The 18,513-nt window shown below is 34.5% G+C and overlaps 1 protein-coding gene across 4 annotated transcripts in view; it reads right to left on the reverse strand.

Annotated features, from left to right (window-relative positions):
- HGF (hepatocyte growth factor) overlaps positions 1-18,513 on the reverse strand; it is a 78,791-nt gene that overhangs the window by 47,673 nt on the left and 12,605 nt on the right. For 2 of the 4 annotated variants that reach the window (XM_068549933.1, XM_068549932.1), the window contains 3 exons: positions 11,116-11,228; positions 9,590-9,704; positions 4,048-4,190 (listed from right to left, as the gene is read on the reverse strand). In XM_068549933.1, the coding sequence (XP_068406034.1) occupies positions 4,048-4,190; positions 9,590-9,704; positions 11,116-11,228 (371 nt within the window). Of the gene's footprint in view, positions 1-3,962; positions 4,191-9,589; positions 9,705-11,115; positions 11,229-18,513 lie in introns of those variants that run through there. The other 2 variants (XM_068549934.1, XM_068549935.1) reach the window with 2 other exon arrangements.

The following is an 18,513-nucleotide window of genomic DNA, read 5'->3' on the forward strand; positions in this document are numbered from 1 at the left end:
GAGAATGGATTTTACTTAGACCTTGAAGGATGGATAAGATGTGGATAAACTATAAAGGGGCAAAATAACATAAACGGTACAGAAACATGAATTAGTATGCTATGTTTATAGTAAAGTGAAGAGAGAGTTATGAATGCAGGTGCAGACCTAATGAGATTGAAAAATAATAAAAGTTAACACGAAGAATGTTAGATTTTGGAAGGCAACGAAAGTTGCTGTTGGGGTGGGAATTAAGTGAATCCTGTGATAGGACTGAGATGCTAAGTATATTATAGTTACATATTCTTTGATTATTCAGTATTTTTAACATATAAGGAATCATTTGAGCCTTGCAGTGAGGAAGACAAGGCTCACAAAAGTTTTAAGGGACTTACCTAAAACAGAAAATGCCAGATCTGTGCCTGGAACACAGGTCCTCTGACCCACAGTCCAGCGCTCTTTCCATTCTCCCTAATTGCCTCTTTGTCCTACATATTTTAACTTGTTTCCTACACATTCTTACTGGTCATACTTTAAAATAGGTTGAAAGCAAAACTTTTAGAAAGCCAGTCTCCCTGCCTTTTCTCAGTATTGTCCTCATTACCCTCTTCGCTCCTGTTGACAGCAGTAGGTTGCCTGCCTGTTGGATTCTCACCTATTGGGGGCTAGGAGAAACAAGACTGGCCATCTTATCCCAGGATGAAAAATTTGTGGTTTCTCCATTGCATCCAACCGTCAGGTTAGTCATAAAAATTACTTCGAGAAAGGCAAATTTTGAACTCATATTTACTTCTCAAACTTCAAGAATTCTAAGACTTTTCTAAGTTTTCCCAGCTCAAAGTCAAGCCATATAGGTGGAAACCAAGTCCACCTACCTACCAAGGACTCAGGTGAAAGCATTATCTATATAAGAGTGCAAGAGGGTGAGGATTGCACCTCCTGCTGTATTTCCTTTTGACTCTCTCTATTGTTGCCAATGTATTATTTAACCGTTCCAGCAAGTTCTTCCCTTAAAAAAAAACAAACAAAAGCAAAATACTGTCCCAGCTCACAAAAGCTCAAACTAAATAAATGTTTATATTCGTAAGTAAATGAATACCTTTTTCTAATTATAGTTCTGCCCTAAATGATAATAGAAAACTACAAAAACTACACCTGAATTGTAATATAACTAGGATTAATTTAACACCTTTCTCATATACTAACTAAACTCAAAAATTACTGTGTTCCATTTTTATCAATCATAAAACCACAAGTGATCTGAGTTCACAGACTAAAACAACTATTTTGAAAATATCTCTCAGACAAATCCACGCTAGTGATTACTTCAGCAAAACTGAATGTTTAAAATATGGTCTCACAAATCCACATTTATAAATAATAGTTTTATTTAAATCTTTGTTTTTAAAAGTCTTTTGCCACACAGAGTATGGAATTACACATTTAAAGTTATGGCAGTATTATTTGGTATTTTAAGTGTAAGGTATTTAAAAATAATGATTATGGCTTAATAAAATGCATTTACTTGAATATTTATCATTTAAAAAATCTGTTTCAATGACTAGTGATTGCTTTATTTTAAATCCCAAGCAAATGTTAAAGCAAGAAGTCAAATTTTATATACCTCCGTTTTCCATAATCTTTGAATTAAACATTAATGGTAATATTTTCTTTACATAATTATGTAAGGTTCTAAATGTGATAAATGAGTATTCATTTTGGAATGCTTAATATATTTCAAAGGTTTACATTAAAAGAAAATAATTTTAATCTTTAAATACCAGATGTATTTTTATGAACCAAAATTGCAGACAAATTTCAGGTGATTATTTAGCAAATATTTTAATATAGTTAGAAAAATTTCAAAAAATATATACTGTTCTACTTGTCCTTTTCCAAAGAACAGTCCAAAGTTGACCACATACTTTTCTTATTTAATTTTAAAGTATACAAAATGATGTGATCATTAATATTTCATCCATAATAATATAACCTTTGGAACTTGACATTTACAATATCCATAGATTAAAATGTCTCACCCATCATACTATTTAAACATTGTGGATTTTGAGGCGTTTTCCTCATATATGTATTTTAATAGAAATTTACATCATATCTACATTATTTTGTATATTTTGTATTACCCATTTTATAAATAGCTATTTTTCTCCATTAATGTATTGACAATGCTTCTTCTTATTTTAGATACCCTTCATTAAAATCCTGCTAAAACACTCTTTATGTTAGCATGAATTTAAATATCACAGCTCAATTCACAGTCCCTGAAATATGTTTAGCCTACAGGACAGGTGTTGGTTTACTTCTCTCACAGGAGGGTTATTCTACTCTTTCAGACTTCTAGTTGCTTCCAGAGAAAGCATATCTGCAACCTTTAATGCCACCGTGACCAATAGCATCATGTGCCATTCATACTAATGATCAATGCCCTTTTCTAAGGGAGGTGCGATGACCTCAAATCATTAAGAAATATTAGGGACATATACTCTAATGAGATAAGGAATACCAGAAATTTTTCCAAGCATTTATTTTTTATCACATTTATTCTACACCGCCTGTCATTTTAGATATATGCCAATATGGTTTGATGAAGGTTCTTCTTTTAAACCAGGGGTTGAAAAATCACATTCCCACAGACTAGGCAGGCAAGATAAATGCTAAACTGTTTAAAGTTTGACCAATTTACCTTCCCTTGAAAACACTGTCCCAGGTCAAACAAAACCAATAAAGAAAACTCCTTGCCAATAACTTTCAACCTCAGAAAACTGTGATAGCGGAGAGTTCCCTAAAAGTAGGGTTTTCTTCCATGTGTAAATTTAAGACAAATATTACAGACTTATTCATACAAAACAGACATTCATAACGTTATCACAGATCAGTTTATTATTTTTAAAAGAAAAGAAAAACAAGAAGTTATAGTGAACAGAGTATGATATGGAATGGAAAGTAAGAATTTACAAACAGATGGAACTGGCTCTAGCACATGAATTCAAGAATTTTAAATTAACTAACAACAGAAAACAAATTCACCTTCTCTGTGACAATTAGCTAACAATGGCCTTTTTATGTGATAAATATCAACCTAATACTTAATGAATATTATGGAAGAAATAGTTCAAAAAATATTTGGTTAATAACAAACAGGTAAAATATCTCACTATAAAAATTAGACAGCATTCCAGCCGTAATCCCCACCCCAAGTACTTCAAAATGCTACTAAATTTTTATCAGAATTCAATCCATGTTTCATTTTGATTTTTAGTATTTTAGTTTCTGATAGAACTAAAAAAGCCAGCTATTCAGTAGCCAGATAACCAAGAAAAATGAAGCCACATACAATGCTGAAATGGTTACTCTTCCTTCTTGCGGGTCATTCAGTTTCCACTGTAAAAGTAAGGGCAGTGCCCTTTCATGCTGTGAGAGGAGGTGAAGACACAGACATGGGTTTAGAGTGCCTGCCTTCCAGACAGCCTGTGATCTACTGTTTTGATCTCTTCAGATACCATTCTGAATGGTATTCAGTTCCAGACTATGTATCAAATTTGGTTCACCAAAACACACACAGGGCACTCGAACTTTCAGTGACCCCCTTCCTTATTCTCTTCTGGGTCCGTATACCCTTGCCACACCACTTCAAAATAGCTTTGACAAAACTTCTGCAAAAGCGGGTTCTGGATGAGTAGAATTAGGGTTACTCATAAAGGGCTAAGTGTCATTCTGCTCCTTTCAGGTGAAGTATGGGAGCAGATTTTGAGCTATTATGAGCTCAAAACAGCAGATGAGGAAGCCCAAACTTTTACTCTCCCCGAAGAGATACCTCAGGCTCTTTTGAAATTCAAACTGATAACTCGCTCCATTATTTTGCATTAATCTGATGATAATCAGTTTTTAAAACATCCTATAAAAATGCTCGAATTATGATCTATAGTTGCAATTGAATGAACATCATATTCATTGTGATTTGATTCAATTTTGTTAACCTTTAATGTGAGTTGCAGTTTTACACAAAGGGAGAGCAGAGTGCCCCACATGGCATTCAGGTTCATTTACCTTCTGAACACTGAGGAATGTCACAGACTTCGTAGCGTACCTCTGGATTGCTTGTGAAACACCAAGGTCCCCCTTCTTCCCCTCGAGGATTTCGACAGTAGTTTTCCTGTAGGTCTTTACCCCGATAGCTCGAAGGCAAAAAGCTAGTTTTAAAATGATAATCATTACAGTATAAGAGCATGCAACTTTTGGGGCGGGGCCTATTAATTTTACTAACTAGTGGGTATGTTTTCCCAAAAGTGGAGAAATCCTTTATTCTATCTCAGACCTCCATAGATATTAACCTGAATTCTGTCATTTCCATCTATTCTTAAGATACTTAAATTTTATAGACGTTTACCTAACTGAATTCTCGTATTCAGCAGCCTTAAGAATGATTCACCTCTGGATTCACTAAGAGTCAATCATTCTAGAGCCTAATTGACATTGTTTGAACCACAATTTCAAAGTTCCACTCAAAGGCAGCAAATGATTGAGGAAAGCCACTTAGGAGAGAACTGCAGAAATACTGCACTAGACCTGGAAATCTCACTATTACGCTGCTTATCTGAGATAATTATTTGTTTATTGCTTTTCTTATGAATGATAGCCCCCTTTTTTTCTGCACAATTGAGAAATAGAGTGATAAAGTAACAGGAACAAAGGGTCTAGAAACAAATTGAATCTGGACTCAAATTTCAGCTCTGTCTTACTAACTGGAGACCCCAGCGGGCAATTTTAGCCTCTTTCAGCCTACTAGCTTACCTATACACTGAGTATAGCCATAACTTATAACATCTTACACCTATGTGGTTGTTTTGAGAAGTTCAAAGAGATGAGAGAGTAATTGACACTTAATAAACTCCATCTGTTACTAAGCACACTCCACTTAGTAGTCTTTAGACTGTCATAGTAAAGAACAGAAATGCTTATTCTCTTTAAAAATGTTTAAAGTTTTCACTGTGACTGGGGCTTGGTGCTTTCAGGTTTAATTCATAATAGTTGGCCATTGAGTGCAGACTGCAATATATTACCTTCATTTAAAATGTCTAATGCCCTGGTTATAATTTTGTTACCAGCACACAGTACTTCAACATAAGAGCAGAAGAGTTCAAAGCCCTTTTTATTCTTTTGTGCTGCTTGTGACCTTGGCCTCAATGATGCTGCAAGTGTCTGCTAGATTGCACACAAAAAAAGCATAAGTAAACAATATATATCTGTAGGTAACATTAGTGAGCACTTTTTTTTGAAAATCCGGTTACATTTTCAATATTCAGTTCAATTTTTGCTATAAAGCTTACTTTCTACTTTTACTGACCTCTGAGATCTAAATGGTACTTAAATTACAGTGAAGTCCAAAGATTTTAGTCTCTCAGTAAATACCATTCAAATACGTTTCCTACCCACTGAAACCTCTAGTTAAGAAATAATCATTTTTGTTATGCTGTGGCATAAAATAAATATGGACATGTCTTGGGTACCAAGGAACATTTTGCACTGAAATTATTTAATTTGGACAGGAAATACACCAGAGTTAAGTGCTCAGAAAATGTAAATTATTGGTCAAAAATAAAGAGTCCAAGAGACTTACTACTAACCAAACATTTTCAAGATATCTATTATTATAAACATTATGAAATGCCAAAATGTCTTTACATAAAGAGTTTATATCCCTACTTCACTGGCATTTTAAATATTGGGGAACAAAAATTAGACATTAGGTCTTATGACTGACAAAAATTATAATATAATGAAAACTTATCATGACTTTACGGTTCCTAACAGTAATTTTCAGTATTTCATGAAAAATAAGTCATCTTTTGTCTTAGTTTTAGCCCCATTATTCCAGAATAATTTAATATAATCTTTGTGCCATTGTGTGAAAATTATTTCCTTTCATTTTGCCAGTTCTCCAATTTTTCATGGTAAATTTATAATGAAATTCTCATTTTTCTGATAGAATCAAAACTGACTTTTACTTTATATTTTTTTCATAAAGTACTGCATTAATCAAATTTACCTAAGAAAATCCCCCTATAACTCTATTTTCTGAAAAAGCTTGATATAGTATAGCACTGAGAATAAGTTATTGTTAATCACAAAAATCTACATTGTTGCCCCATATGTATCACTCGACTAGTATATGACACTAACCCTTAGATAATTTACTTACTCTTTGGGTTTTCAACTTCACTTACGAGGTGAATGGAATGAATTAGATTATTATAAGCTCCTTCATTTTATATCATTTTATGTATTAAGTTTAAAAAACTAAATAATGATTTAACACATGTTAAATGCACACATATAAAATATCTACAGTTTTAGAGATTTTGTTCCACACACACACACATATACATATACATACATATACCTTTCCAGTGGATTTGTAAAGCAGAGAAGAAGTAGTGAATGGGACTTCCCTGGTGGCTCCGTGGTTAAGGATCCGCCTGCCAATGCAGGGTACATGGGTTCGAGCCCCAGTCCGGGAAGATCCCCACATGGTGCGGAGCAACTAAACCCGGGCACCACAACTACTGAGCCTGCGCTCTAGAGCCCGTGAGCCACAACTACTGAGCCCGCACACCTAGAGCCCGTGCTCCGCAACAAGAGAAGCCACTACAAAGCCCGTGCACCGCAATGAAGAGTAGCCCCCGGTCGTCACAACTAGTGAAAACCCACACACAGCAACAAAGACCCAACACAGCCAAAAATTAATTAATTAATTAATTAATTTTAAAAAAAGAAGTAGTGAATGAATAAGTCAACAGTTTAGTAGGAAAAATGCAAGTAGGAAGGGAAAGAGAGAAAGTAGAAATCAAAACTAGCTATGGTTAACAGATGAATAAAGTTTTCCCACTGGAGTTAATAAAAATGAAAAATGAAGAGAAAAATGTGTGCTGCTTTCCACAATTCTATATCAATGCATATCACATGCCTCTTTAGGACATGCAGGGTAAAGAGCAGAATGGGTCATCTCTTCTCTTCAGTCTTTGGTGTATATGACTTTCTACCCCGATTAACTGGTTTTCTTTTGTGTTCTGAAGTTTTCCGTCTGCTTTTCTTTAGTATCCCGTACTTGACCAAGCGATGAAGCCTAGCCCTGCTCTTTGCACTCTATGTGTTCATTCAACACACGTTTATGAGAACCTATTGCACACACACCCTGTAATAAACTGTAATAAACTTTTACTCACATACATACTATTTTCGGTTCTCTGTCCTTGTGAGCAAGGCTCTATTTTTAGAGAGATAAGTGAAGGAATATTTAAAATTGAGTTACATCCAAATATACTTTGAAACATAAATTAGATCTTCTGGGTGCTGGCCACCTTTTCTTTTCTTTTAATATGAACTGTGTTCATAGGAAACGATCCATTCCATCATCTGCTTCTTTAATGAATGCTGGGTGGCCAGTGAAGGATATAGATGTAGATATCAGGTCACCTGGTTTTCTAGTTAAGCTTCTATACTAATTTCATCATCTATCATCATCTTCCCATTAAGCCACTTGTAAAATATTTCAATTTAGGGAGTTGACAATAAATCACTCCTCTAGACAGACATATATAGATATATATTTCTCTTTCAATTTTCCATAGAGTTAATCTTTAGTTAACACTTAAAAGTGTTAACCTAGCATGTAGATATTCCAATAAGCTGCTAATTGATGAAAATGTGTTGCTCCCATTGGATAAAATTTAAAAAAAATGATTAATGTACAAGGTCCTCTCAGCCCTAAAGCTTTATATCACAAGGAAATGTTTGTTGGTAAAATAGCTGATTGGACTGGGAAGCCAGTTCCCAGGGAGATCTATTTCACATGTACTCCTGTAGCAGAGAATCACAATCATAGAGAATTTGGGTTGAAATAAGACCTCTACTGGGTCATCCAGTGTACTCTCCTCAACTAGGGTAGGATTGATTTCAAACGCCATTCCTTTGTTCATGAAAAACTTAGATCCATCTATTTAAGCAAAATGTTTTCCTCACTATGCAGGGAGTGACACCATGCAAATCCTTATGAGAGGACAAAACCAATTACATTGTTTGTTTTGTAATGTAAAGATAAAACTATGTTTTGGAGGTATTCATGTAATTCATAAGTAATGAATTTGGAAAAATTAGTTGTTTTCTGTTATTGAAACACTGTAAAGCTGATCTGCTTGGACACTTACTAGCTGTTGTTAACAAGGCCAGAATCACAGGTTTGATCCCAGTGTAGAGCAACCAACTCTTTTTCTTTTTACGTGGGCCAATGAACTCGGTTTCTGTTTACTGAAGTAAAATCATCTTGCATAGTTTTGCCCCCCACCAAATGAATGAAATGGAATAAAAAGTGGATTCATCAAGGCAAGTTACTACCTCTATTGCAAAAACAGGTCACAGCACGTATCCTACTGATTTGCTGGGTGTTTAAGGCCCTGGGGTTGTTAAAACACAGCATACAGAGTGACACTGGCTGGCCTCAGATTCTGGCCATACCACTTGCTAGTTGTGCATGATCTTGAAAAGTTACTAAGGATCTTTGCTCTTCAGTTTCACCATATAAAAAATAGAACTAATAAAATCACCTACTTTGTGGTTCTTGAGAGGATTAAATGAGATAAACCAGGTATACTGCTCAGCAAGGTACTTGGCACATGGTAAACTAAATCTTCCAATGCATCTAATAACCAGGGAGAGCTGTTTTAAACTACTTTAGTTCCTGTTAAAATTCTTTGTGAAATAAGTCTTGAAAAACTCTGGCTATATATGGCTCTCTAGTGAGTAGATATCTATGTTTCTCCTCCATGATGATTAAAATTCTCAGACTAATGAGCCTATGGATATTATGTTTACTCATCTTTAAATAGCATTCATCTGTTATAATGAACACAATTCTTCTCTTCACTATAGACATTTAATTTCCAAGGAATAAAGTTTTCTCTAGTCATTAGGCACTAGGTGAAATGGGAAAGTTGGTCAATCTGAGGCATGAATTTTTAGCAGAGGTTCTCAGTTTTGACTGTGCTTTAGAATCACCTGGGGAACTTTTAAAAAAAATACTGGGTGCCAAGTGATTCTGATTTAATTGGTCTGTGTTGATGCCCGGGTGGTAGGATTTGTTAAGGGCTTGTAGCAGGTGATTTTAATGTGCAGTCAAGTTTGAGAACCACCATGGTTAAAGAACATTTGGCCCCTGGGTAAGATCAGAATCTGTTCCATCTCCAACTTATCACAGGCAACCTCTCCACTCCAGCTGCAGAGTGCTGTGCCTTTTCGCAGGCAAAGAGAGGGAAAAAAAATTTTTTTAATTACTTTTTTATTATTTCTTCCCAAACACCAAGATCTATAAATTGAGGTTTCGAGGTGAAAAAATGTTAGGCTACATCTTAATAATAATTTTTTATTCTTTGGCTAAATATCAGTTACAAATTCAGATAAGCTGTGGCCTAATACACTTCTGCAAAGTTGGCTAAATTATTATAGAACTGTAGGATTATTCTGAAGCACTAACCTGGGATTGGTAACACACCTATAAAAGAGAGGCTCTATCCTCTTTTCTTCATGCTATTCTTACCTGTGTTCGTGTGGTATCATGGAATTCCAGGGCTGGCATTTGATGCCACTTTTAGTGATAGATACCGTTCCCTTATAGCTACCTCCTTTACCGATGATGCAGTTTCTAATGTAGTCTATCAGAAGAAAGCAGAGAAAAATGTTATAACTATGTGTAACATATATGCTGTGTATATTAAAAATAAAAACGATAAAATTCCATTCAAATCTTTAAGTAATGCTTATAAACCATCACAAATCATATTGAAATTTCTTGCCTAAAAATTCTACTAATATTTTCAAAATAATACATTTCAGAGTAATCCAAAACAAACAAAAAACACCATTGAGAAGTTTTAATTTTGTGAGTATATACCTGGATAACTGTAGAGATTAGCCTACCTACTTAACGTAGATTATTCTTTATACTCAACTGGACAGGCAAATTTTATTTAGCATAATGATTTGCTCAAATTCACAGACCATTTTAAGAACATATTAAAAACAAAAATTTGTAAATCTATATTGAATTCAAAAAGTTACTTTAAGATAATGGAAATAACTGATTTGTCTTTATATCAGTAAAATTGTGTGGGTTTTTGTGTATGTGTGTGTATGTGATAATTACATTATGCTGATTGTTATTTTCCATATTTTTGCTAACCGATCAGCTGCTAAATTATAGGACAATCAAACTGAAACAAGCTGTATATTTCTATCCAATAATAGTATATACAGTTGTTAGCAACCTAGAAGATTAAAGGTGCTTTTATACTAGATTATGAATTATGTTTAGGATTTACAGAATTATTGGGGTATATAGAGATCATCTTATTTTCTAACATGAATTAAAGAAAACATTAAAATTGAAATAAATAGTATTATCATAAACATAATTCATGATTATTATTTTGTGTAATGAGGGATTTATTCTGTAAAATACACATTTAATAAACATTCTTCAATTATTTTATTATTATAAATCCACTTTTGAACAAAATAAATACCTTGTGAATATAATATCAAACTACCAAAGTAGGCAAATTAACTAATAATATAGTCTCAATTCTTTCAAAGATTTTTTAAAAGTATGTAACTAGGAATAGATCCAACTAATTTTTCAAAACCTCCACGTTTTGTTGTTATCAGAAATCATCACTATAACTTAGATTAATTATCCAAAGTTATTAAAATTTATAATACTATAGTAAGCTCAAAATTTGCTGTTATATAAAATGTCTTAAACTAATAACTTAAGGTGGCACTTTCTAAAATGACTGTGGAGAATATCAGTTCTGGGAGATGTTACCAGAAATAAACAAAGAGGGGAGGGATAATCTAACTATGGAAAATTTGGGAAAAGGTGTCTTTAAAGTACCATACTGAAAATAGTCAAGGCAGTAGTGTCATCTGTCTTAATAGATGAATTGACTTCATAATAGATCCATGATATAATGGAAAAATCAGTTAGAAAGAGCACTGTGGCAGGCAATTACATATATTTTATACTTTGTTTCATTACGAAATATTTAGGGAGAAGCCAGTTACCTTTGTTTTCATAGAGGTCAAATTCATGGCCAAACTCTTTTTTCACTCCACTTGACATGCTATTGAAAGGGAACCAGAGGCATCGCTTTCTTGCTTTGTCAAAAACAAAGGCCCTGAAAAAAATATCTGAATGAAAAGAAGGAATACTACTATTTATACAGTTTTTAAAGAATAGGCACCTGGTTTAAACAAGGAAGGCAATATAAAAACAGACGCATTATTACATATACAGAAACATGAGGGATATTTGAACCTACCATTTTGATAGCCAAATAAGACAGAACAAAATTAAATTTTTATAGGTGTAGATTTAAATATCAGATAGAATAAAATTTGAAATGTTCTCATGTTATTCTAAATGACACATAGAAGAATGAGGGCTTCAACAAGCAAAATCAATATATAGCACAACTACTTGGAATATTTCTGAAGACTTTATTTTTTTTGTAAGTACACAGCAAGTTGGAAGATATTTTTGCAGTTATATACAAATTATTATATTTGAAATATCATGATTAACTTCTAAAAGTTGAAATTGTATAAAGCACATTCTAAAGTGACATGTCCTAAAATGTGTTAGACAAATCACCACCCCAGGGGATTCTCCAGAAAAGAAGGATCTAAAATCAAATGTTTGGGAAATTTTGCATATAATATCCCTTCTTGGTGAGTTATAAAGCATTTAAGCTTATAAAGGCGATGAAAATCCTGCTCTTAGGTAACTTTACATAAGTCAATGTTTCCTAAATGGATTTGCTTGCATCAGCATTTTTAGTTTAAATAAACAACTACTAATATCAGAGAGAATATGCTTTTGATATACCATCTTGACAAAAATTGCTGAAATGTGTTAACTCCTAAAATTATCATTCCTATAGCTAAGTATTATATTGGTATTTTCTTGCTCACTAAAAAAAGTATTTCTAAAGCAAAATGATAAATACAAAAATCCCTTAACTGAGAATAGTAAAGTACTTAAAATTTTCAACACATTAAGTGTTACCATTTCTTAAAATACAGAAAATAAAGTTCGAATTCTGAACTATTTTCTTTCGATTAAGAAATAGTATTAAAACTCCTTCTTAACCATGTTCATGCTAATTATAATGTCACCATGTATAAGCATCTAATTAAGAAAAACACATAGATTTTCTAAGAATAAAGATTTTTTGCTTCCAGATTATATATATATATATATATATATATATATATATATATATATATATATATATATATATATATTATATTTTAACATCTTTATTGGAGTAAAATTGCTTTACAATGGTGTGTTAGTTTCTGCTATACAACAAAGTGAATCAGCTATATGTACACATATATCCCCATATCCCCTCCCTCTTGTGACTCCCTCCCATCCTCCCTATCCCACCCCGCCAGGTGGTCACAAAGCATCGAGCTGATCTCCCTGTGCTACGCGGCTGCTTCCCACTAGCTATCTATTTGACATTTGGTAGTGTGTATATGTGCATGCCACTCTCTCACTTCGTCCCAGCTTACCCGTCTCCCGTGTCCTCAAGTCCATTCTCTATGTCTGCGCCTTTATTCCTGTCCTACCTCTAGATCCTTCATAAATTTTTTTTTTTTAAGATTCCATATATATGTGTTAGCATACAGTATCTGTTTTTCTCTTTCTGACTTACTTCACTGTGTAGGATAGAACCTAGGTACATCCACCTCGCTACAAATAACTCAATCTCGTTTCTTTTTATGGCTGAGTAATATTCCATTGTATATATGTGCCACATCTTCTTTATCCATTCATCTGTCAGTGGACACTTAGGTTGCTTCCATGTCCTGGCTATTGTAAATAGAGCTGCAATGAACATTTTGGTACATGACTCTTTTTGAACTATGGTTTTCTCAGGGTATATGCCCAGTCGTGGGAATGCTGGGTCGTATGGTAGTTCTATTTTTAGTTTCTTAAGGAACCTCCATACTGTTCTCCATAGTGGCTGTATCAATTTACATTCCCACCAACAATGCAAGAGGGTTCCCTTTTCTCCACACCCTCTCCAGCATGTATTGTTTGTAGACCTTTTGATGATGGCCATTCTGACTGGTGTGAGGTGATACGTCATTGTGGTTTTGATTTGCATTTCTCTAATGATTAGTGATGTTGAGCATCCTCTCATGTGTTTGTTGGCAATCTGTATATCTTCTTTGGAGAAATGTCTATTTAGGTCTTCTGCCCATTTTTGGATTGAGTTGTTTGTCTTTTTGATATTGAGCTGCATGAGCTGCTTGTAAATTTTGGAGATTAATCCTTTATCAGTTGCTTCATTTGCAAATACTTTCTCCCATTCTGAGGGTTGTCTTTTTGTCTTGTTTATGGTTCCCTTTGCTGTGCAAAAGCTTTTAAGTTTCATTAGGTCTGATTTGTTTATTTTTGTTTGTATTTCCCTTTCTCTAGGAGGTGGGTCAAAAAGGATCTTGCTGTGATTTATGTCATAGAGTGTTCTGCCTATGTTTTCCTCTAAGAGTTTTATAGTGTTTAGCCTTACATTTAGGTCTTTAATCCATTTTGAGTTTATTTTTGTATATGGTGTTAGGGAGTATTCTAATTTCATTCTTTTACATATAGCTGTCCAGTTTTCCCAGCACCACTTATTGAAGAGACTGTCTTTTCTCCACTGTATATTCTTGCCTTCTTTATCAAAGATTAGGTGACCATATGTGCATGGGTTTATCTCAGGCTTTCTATCCTGTTCCATTGATCCATATTTCTGTTTTTCTGCCAGTACCATACTGTCTTGATTACTGGAACTTTGTAGTATAGTCCGAAGTCCAGGAGCCTTATTCTTCCAGCTCCGTTTTTCTTTCTCAAGATTGCTTTGGCTATTCAGCATCTTTTGTGTTTCCATACAAATCGTGAATTTTTTTGTTCTAGTTCTATGAAAAATGCCATTGGTAGTTTGATAAGGATTGCACTGAATCTGTAGATTGCTTTGGGTAGTATAGTCATTTTCACAATGTGGATTCTTCCAATCCAAGAACATGGTATATCTCTCCATCTGTTTGTATCATCTTTAATTTCTTTCATCAGTGTCTTATAGTTTTCTGCATACAAGTCTTTTGTCACCATAGGTAGGTTTATTCCTAGGTATTTTATTCTTTTTGTTGCAATGGTAAGTGGGAGTGTTTCCTTAATTTCTCTTTCAGATTTTTCATCATTAGTTTATAGGAATGCAAGAGATTTCTGCGCATTAATTTTGTGTCCTGCTACTTAACCAAATTCATTGATTAGCTCTAGTGGTTTTCTGGTAGCATCTTTAGGATTTTCTATGTATAGTATCATATCATCTGCAAACAGGGACAGATTTACTTCTTCTTTTCTGACTTGGATTCCTTTTATTTCCTTTTCTTCTCTGACTGCTGTTGCTAAAACTTCCAAAACTATGCTGAATAAGAGTGGTGAGATTGGGCAACCTTGTCTTTTTCCTGATCTTAGTGGAAATTGTTTCAGGTTTTCACCACTAAGAACAATGTTGGCTGTGGGTTTGTCATATATGGCCTTTATTATGTTGAGCTAAGTTCCCTCTATGCCTACTTTCTGGAGGGTTTTTATCATAAACGGGTGTTGAATTTTGTCAAAAGCTTTTTCTGCATCTATTGAGATGATCATATGGTTTTTATCCTTCAGTTTGTTAATATGGTGGATCACATTGATTGATATGTGTATATTGAAGAATCCTTGCATTCCTGGGATAAACCCCATTTGATCATGGTGTAGGATACTCTTATTGTGCTGTTGGATTCTGTTTGCCATTTTGTTGAGGATCTTTGCATCTATGTTCATCAGTGATATTGGCCTGTAGTTTTCTTTTTTTGTGACATCTTTGTCTGGTTTTGGTATCAGAGTGATGGTGGCCTCATAGAATGAGATTGGGAGTGTTCCTTCCTCTGCTATATTTTGGAAGAGTTTGAGAAGGATAGGTGTTAGCTCTTCTCTAAATGTTTGATAGATTTCACTTGTGAAGCCATCTGGTCCTGGGCTATTGTTTGCTGGAAGATTTTTAATCACAGTTTCAATTTCAGTGCTTGTGACTGGTCTGTTTATATTTTCTATTTCTTCCTGGTTCAGTCTTGGAGCGTTGTGATTTTCTAAGAATTTTTCCATTTCTTCCAGGTTGTCCATTGTATTGGCATACAGTTGCTTGTAGTAATCCCTCATGATCCTTGTATTTCTGCAGTGTCAGTTGTTACTTCTCCTTTTTCATTTCTAATTCTGTTGGTTTGAGTCATTTCCCTTTTTTTCTTGATGAGTCTGGCTAATGGTTTCTCAATCTTGTTTATCTTCTCAGAGAACCATCTTTTAGTTTTACTGATCTTTGCAATCGTTTCCTTCATTTATTTTTCATTTATTTCTGAAGTGATCTTTATGATTTCTTTCCTTCTGCTAACTTTGGGTTTTTTTTTTTTTGTTCTTCCTTCTCTAATTGCTTTAGGTGTAAGGGCAAGTTGTTTATTTGAGATTTTTCTTGTTCCTTGAGGTAGGATTGTATTGCTATAAACTTCCCTCTTAGAACTGCTTTTGCTTCATCCCATAGGTTTTGGGTCATAGTGTTTTCATTGTCATTTGTTTCTAGGTATTTTTTGATTTCCTCTTTGATTTCTTCAGTGATCTCTTGGTTATTTAGTAGTGTATTGTTTAGCCTACATGTGATTGTATTTTTTACAGTTTTTTTCCTGTAATTGATATCTAGTCTCATAGCAGTATGGTCGGAAAAGATACTGGATACGATTTCAATCTTCTTAAATTTACCAAGGCTTGATTTGTGATCCGAGATGTGATCTATCCTGGAGAATGTTCCATGAGCACTTGAGAAGAAAGTGTATTCTGTTGTTTTTGGATGGAATGTCCTATAAATATCAATTAAGTTCATCATGTTTAATGTGTCATTTAAAGCTTGTGTTTTCTTATTTATTTTCATTATGGATGATGATCTGTCCATTGGTGAAAGTGGGGTGTTAAAGTCCCCTGCTATGATAGTGTTACTGTCGATTTCCCCTTTTATGGCTGTTAGCATTTGCCTTATGTATTGACGTGCTCCTATGTTGGGTGCATAAATGTTTACAATTGTTATATCTTCCTCTTGGAGTGATCCCTTGATCATCATGTAGTGTCCTTCTTTGTCTCTTGTAATAGTCTTTATTTTAAAGTCTATTTTGTCTGATATGAGAATTGCTACTCCAGCTTTCTTTTGATTTCCATTTGCATCTTTTTCCATCCCCTCACTTTCAGTCTGTATGTGTCCCTAGGTCTGAAGTGGGTCTCTTGTAGACAGCATATATACGGGTCTTGTTTTTGTATCCATTTGGCCAGTCTATGTCTTTTGGTTGGGGCATTTAATCCATTTATATTTAAGGTAATTATTGATATGTATGTTCCTATTACAGTTTTCTTCATTGTTTTGGGTTTGTTATTGTAGGTCTTCTCCTTCTCTTGTGCTTCCTGCCTAGAGAAGTTCCTTTAGCATGTGTTGTAAAGCCAGTTTGGTGGTGCTGAATTCTCTTAGCTTTTGCTTGTCTGTAAAGGTTTTAATTTCTCCATCATATATGAATGAGATCCTTGCTGGGTAGAGTAATCTTGGTTGTAGGTTTTTCCCTTTCATCACTTTAAATATGTCCTGCCACTCCCTTCTTGCTTGAAGAGTTTCTGCTGAAAGATCAGCTGTTAACCTTATGGGGATGCCCTTGTATGTATTTGTTGCTTTTCCCTTGCTGCTTTTAATATTTTTTCTTTGAATTTAATTTTTGATAGTTTGATTAATATGTGTCTTGGCATGTTTCTCCTTGGGTTTATCCTGTATGGGACTCTCTGCCCTTCCTGGACTTGATTGACTATTTCCTTTCCCATATTAGGGAAGTTTTCAACTATAATCTCTTCAAATATTTTCTCAGACCCTTTCTTTTTTCTCTTCTTTTTCTGGGACCCCTATAATTCGAATGTTGCTGTATTTAATGTTGTCCCAGAGGTCTCTGAGACTGTCCTCAATTCTTTTCATTCTTCTCTCTTTATTCTGCTCTGCGGTAGTTATTTCCACTATTTCATCTTTCAGGTCACTTATCTATTCTGCCTCAGTTATTCTGCTGTTGATTCCTTCTAGAGAATTTTTAATTTCATTTATTGTGCTGTTCATCATTGTTTGTTTACTCTTTAGTTCTTCTAGGTCCTTGTTAAATGTTTTTTGTATCTTCTAAATTATATTTCCAAGATTTTGGATCATCTTTACTATCATTACTCTGAATTCTTTTTCAGGTAGACTGCCTATTTCCTCTTCATTTGTTTGGTCTGGTGGGTTTTTACCTTGCTCCTTCATCTGCTATGTTTTTCTCTGTCTTTTCATTTTGCTTAACTTACTGTGTTTGGGGTTTCCTTTTCACAGGCTTCAGTTTCGTAGTTCCCATTGTTTTTGGTATCTGCCCCCAGTGGGTAAGTTTGGTTCAGTGGGTTGTGTAGGCTTACTGGTGGAGGGGACTGGTGCCTGTGTTCTGATGGATGAGGCTGGATCTTGTCTTTCTGGTGGGCAGGACCACGTCTGGTGGTGTGTTTTGGGGTGTTTGTGAATTTATTATGATTTTAGGCAGTCTCTCTGATGATGGTTGGGGTGGTGTTCCTGTCTTGCTAGTTGTTTGGCATGGGGTGTCCAGCACTGTAGTTTGCTGGTCGTTGAGTGGAGCTGGATCTTAACATTGAGACAGAGCTGTCTGGGAGAGCTCTCACCGAATGATATTACGAGTAGCCGGGAGGTCACTGATGGACCAATATCCTGAACTTGGCTCTCCCACCTCAAAGGCTCAGCCCTGACACCCGGCTGGAGCACCAAGACCCTGTCAGCCACATGGCTCAGAAGAAAAGGGAGAAAAAAAAGAAGAAAGAAAGAAAAAAATAAATAAAATAAATGAAGTTATTAAAATAAAAAATTAAAAATAGTATTAAAATAAAAAAGTAATTAAAAAAAAAAAGAGAGAAACCAAACCAATAAACAAATCCACCAGTGATAACAAGCACTAAAAACTATACTAAAACAAATGGACAGACAGAACCCTAGGACAAATGGTAAAAGCAAACCTATACAGACAAAATCACACGAAGAAGCATACACATACACACTCACAAAAAGAGAAAAAGGAAAATATATGTGTGTATATATATATATATATATATATATATATAAAGGAAGAGAGCAAACAAATCAATAAACAAATCTACCAATGATAATAAGGTCTAAATCCTAAACTAAGATAAATATAAAACTAGAAACAAATTAGTTGCAGAAGGCAAACCCCAAGTCTACAGTTGCTCCCAAAGTCCACCGCCTCAGTTTTGGGGTGATTCATTGTCTATTCAGGTATTCCACAGATGCAGGGTACATCAGG

Source organism: Eschrichtius robustus, chromosome 8 (genome assembly GCF_028021215.1).
Source record: "Eschrichtius robustus isolate mEscRob2 chromosome 8, mEscRob2.pri, whole genome shotgun sequence".
In the NCBI taxonomy this organism is placed as follows: domain Eukaryota; kingdom Metazoa; phylum Chordata; class Mammalia; order Artiodactyla; family Eschrichtiidae; genus Eschrichtius; species Eschrichtius robustus.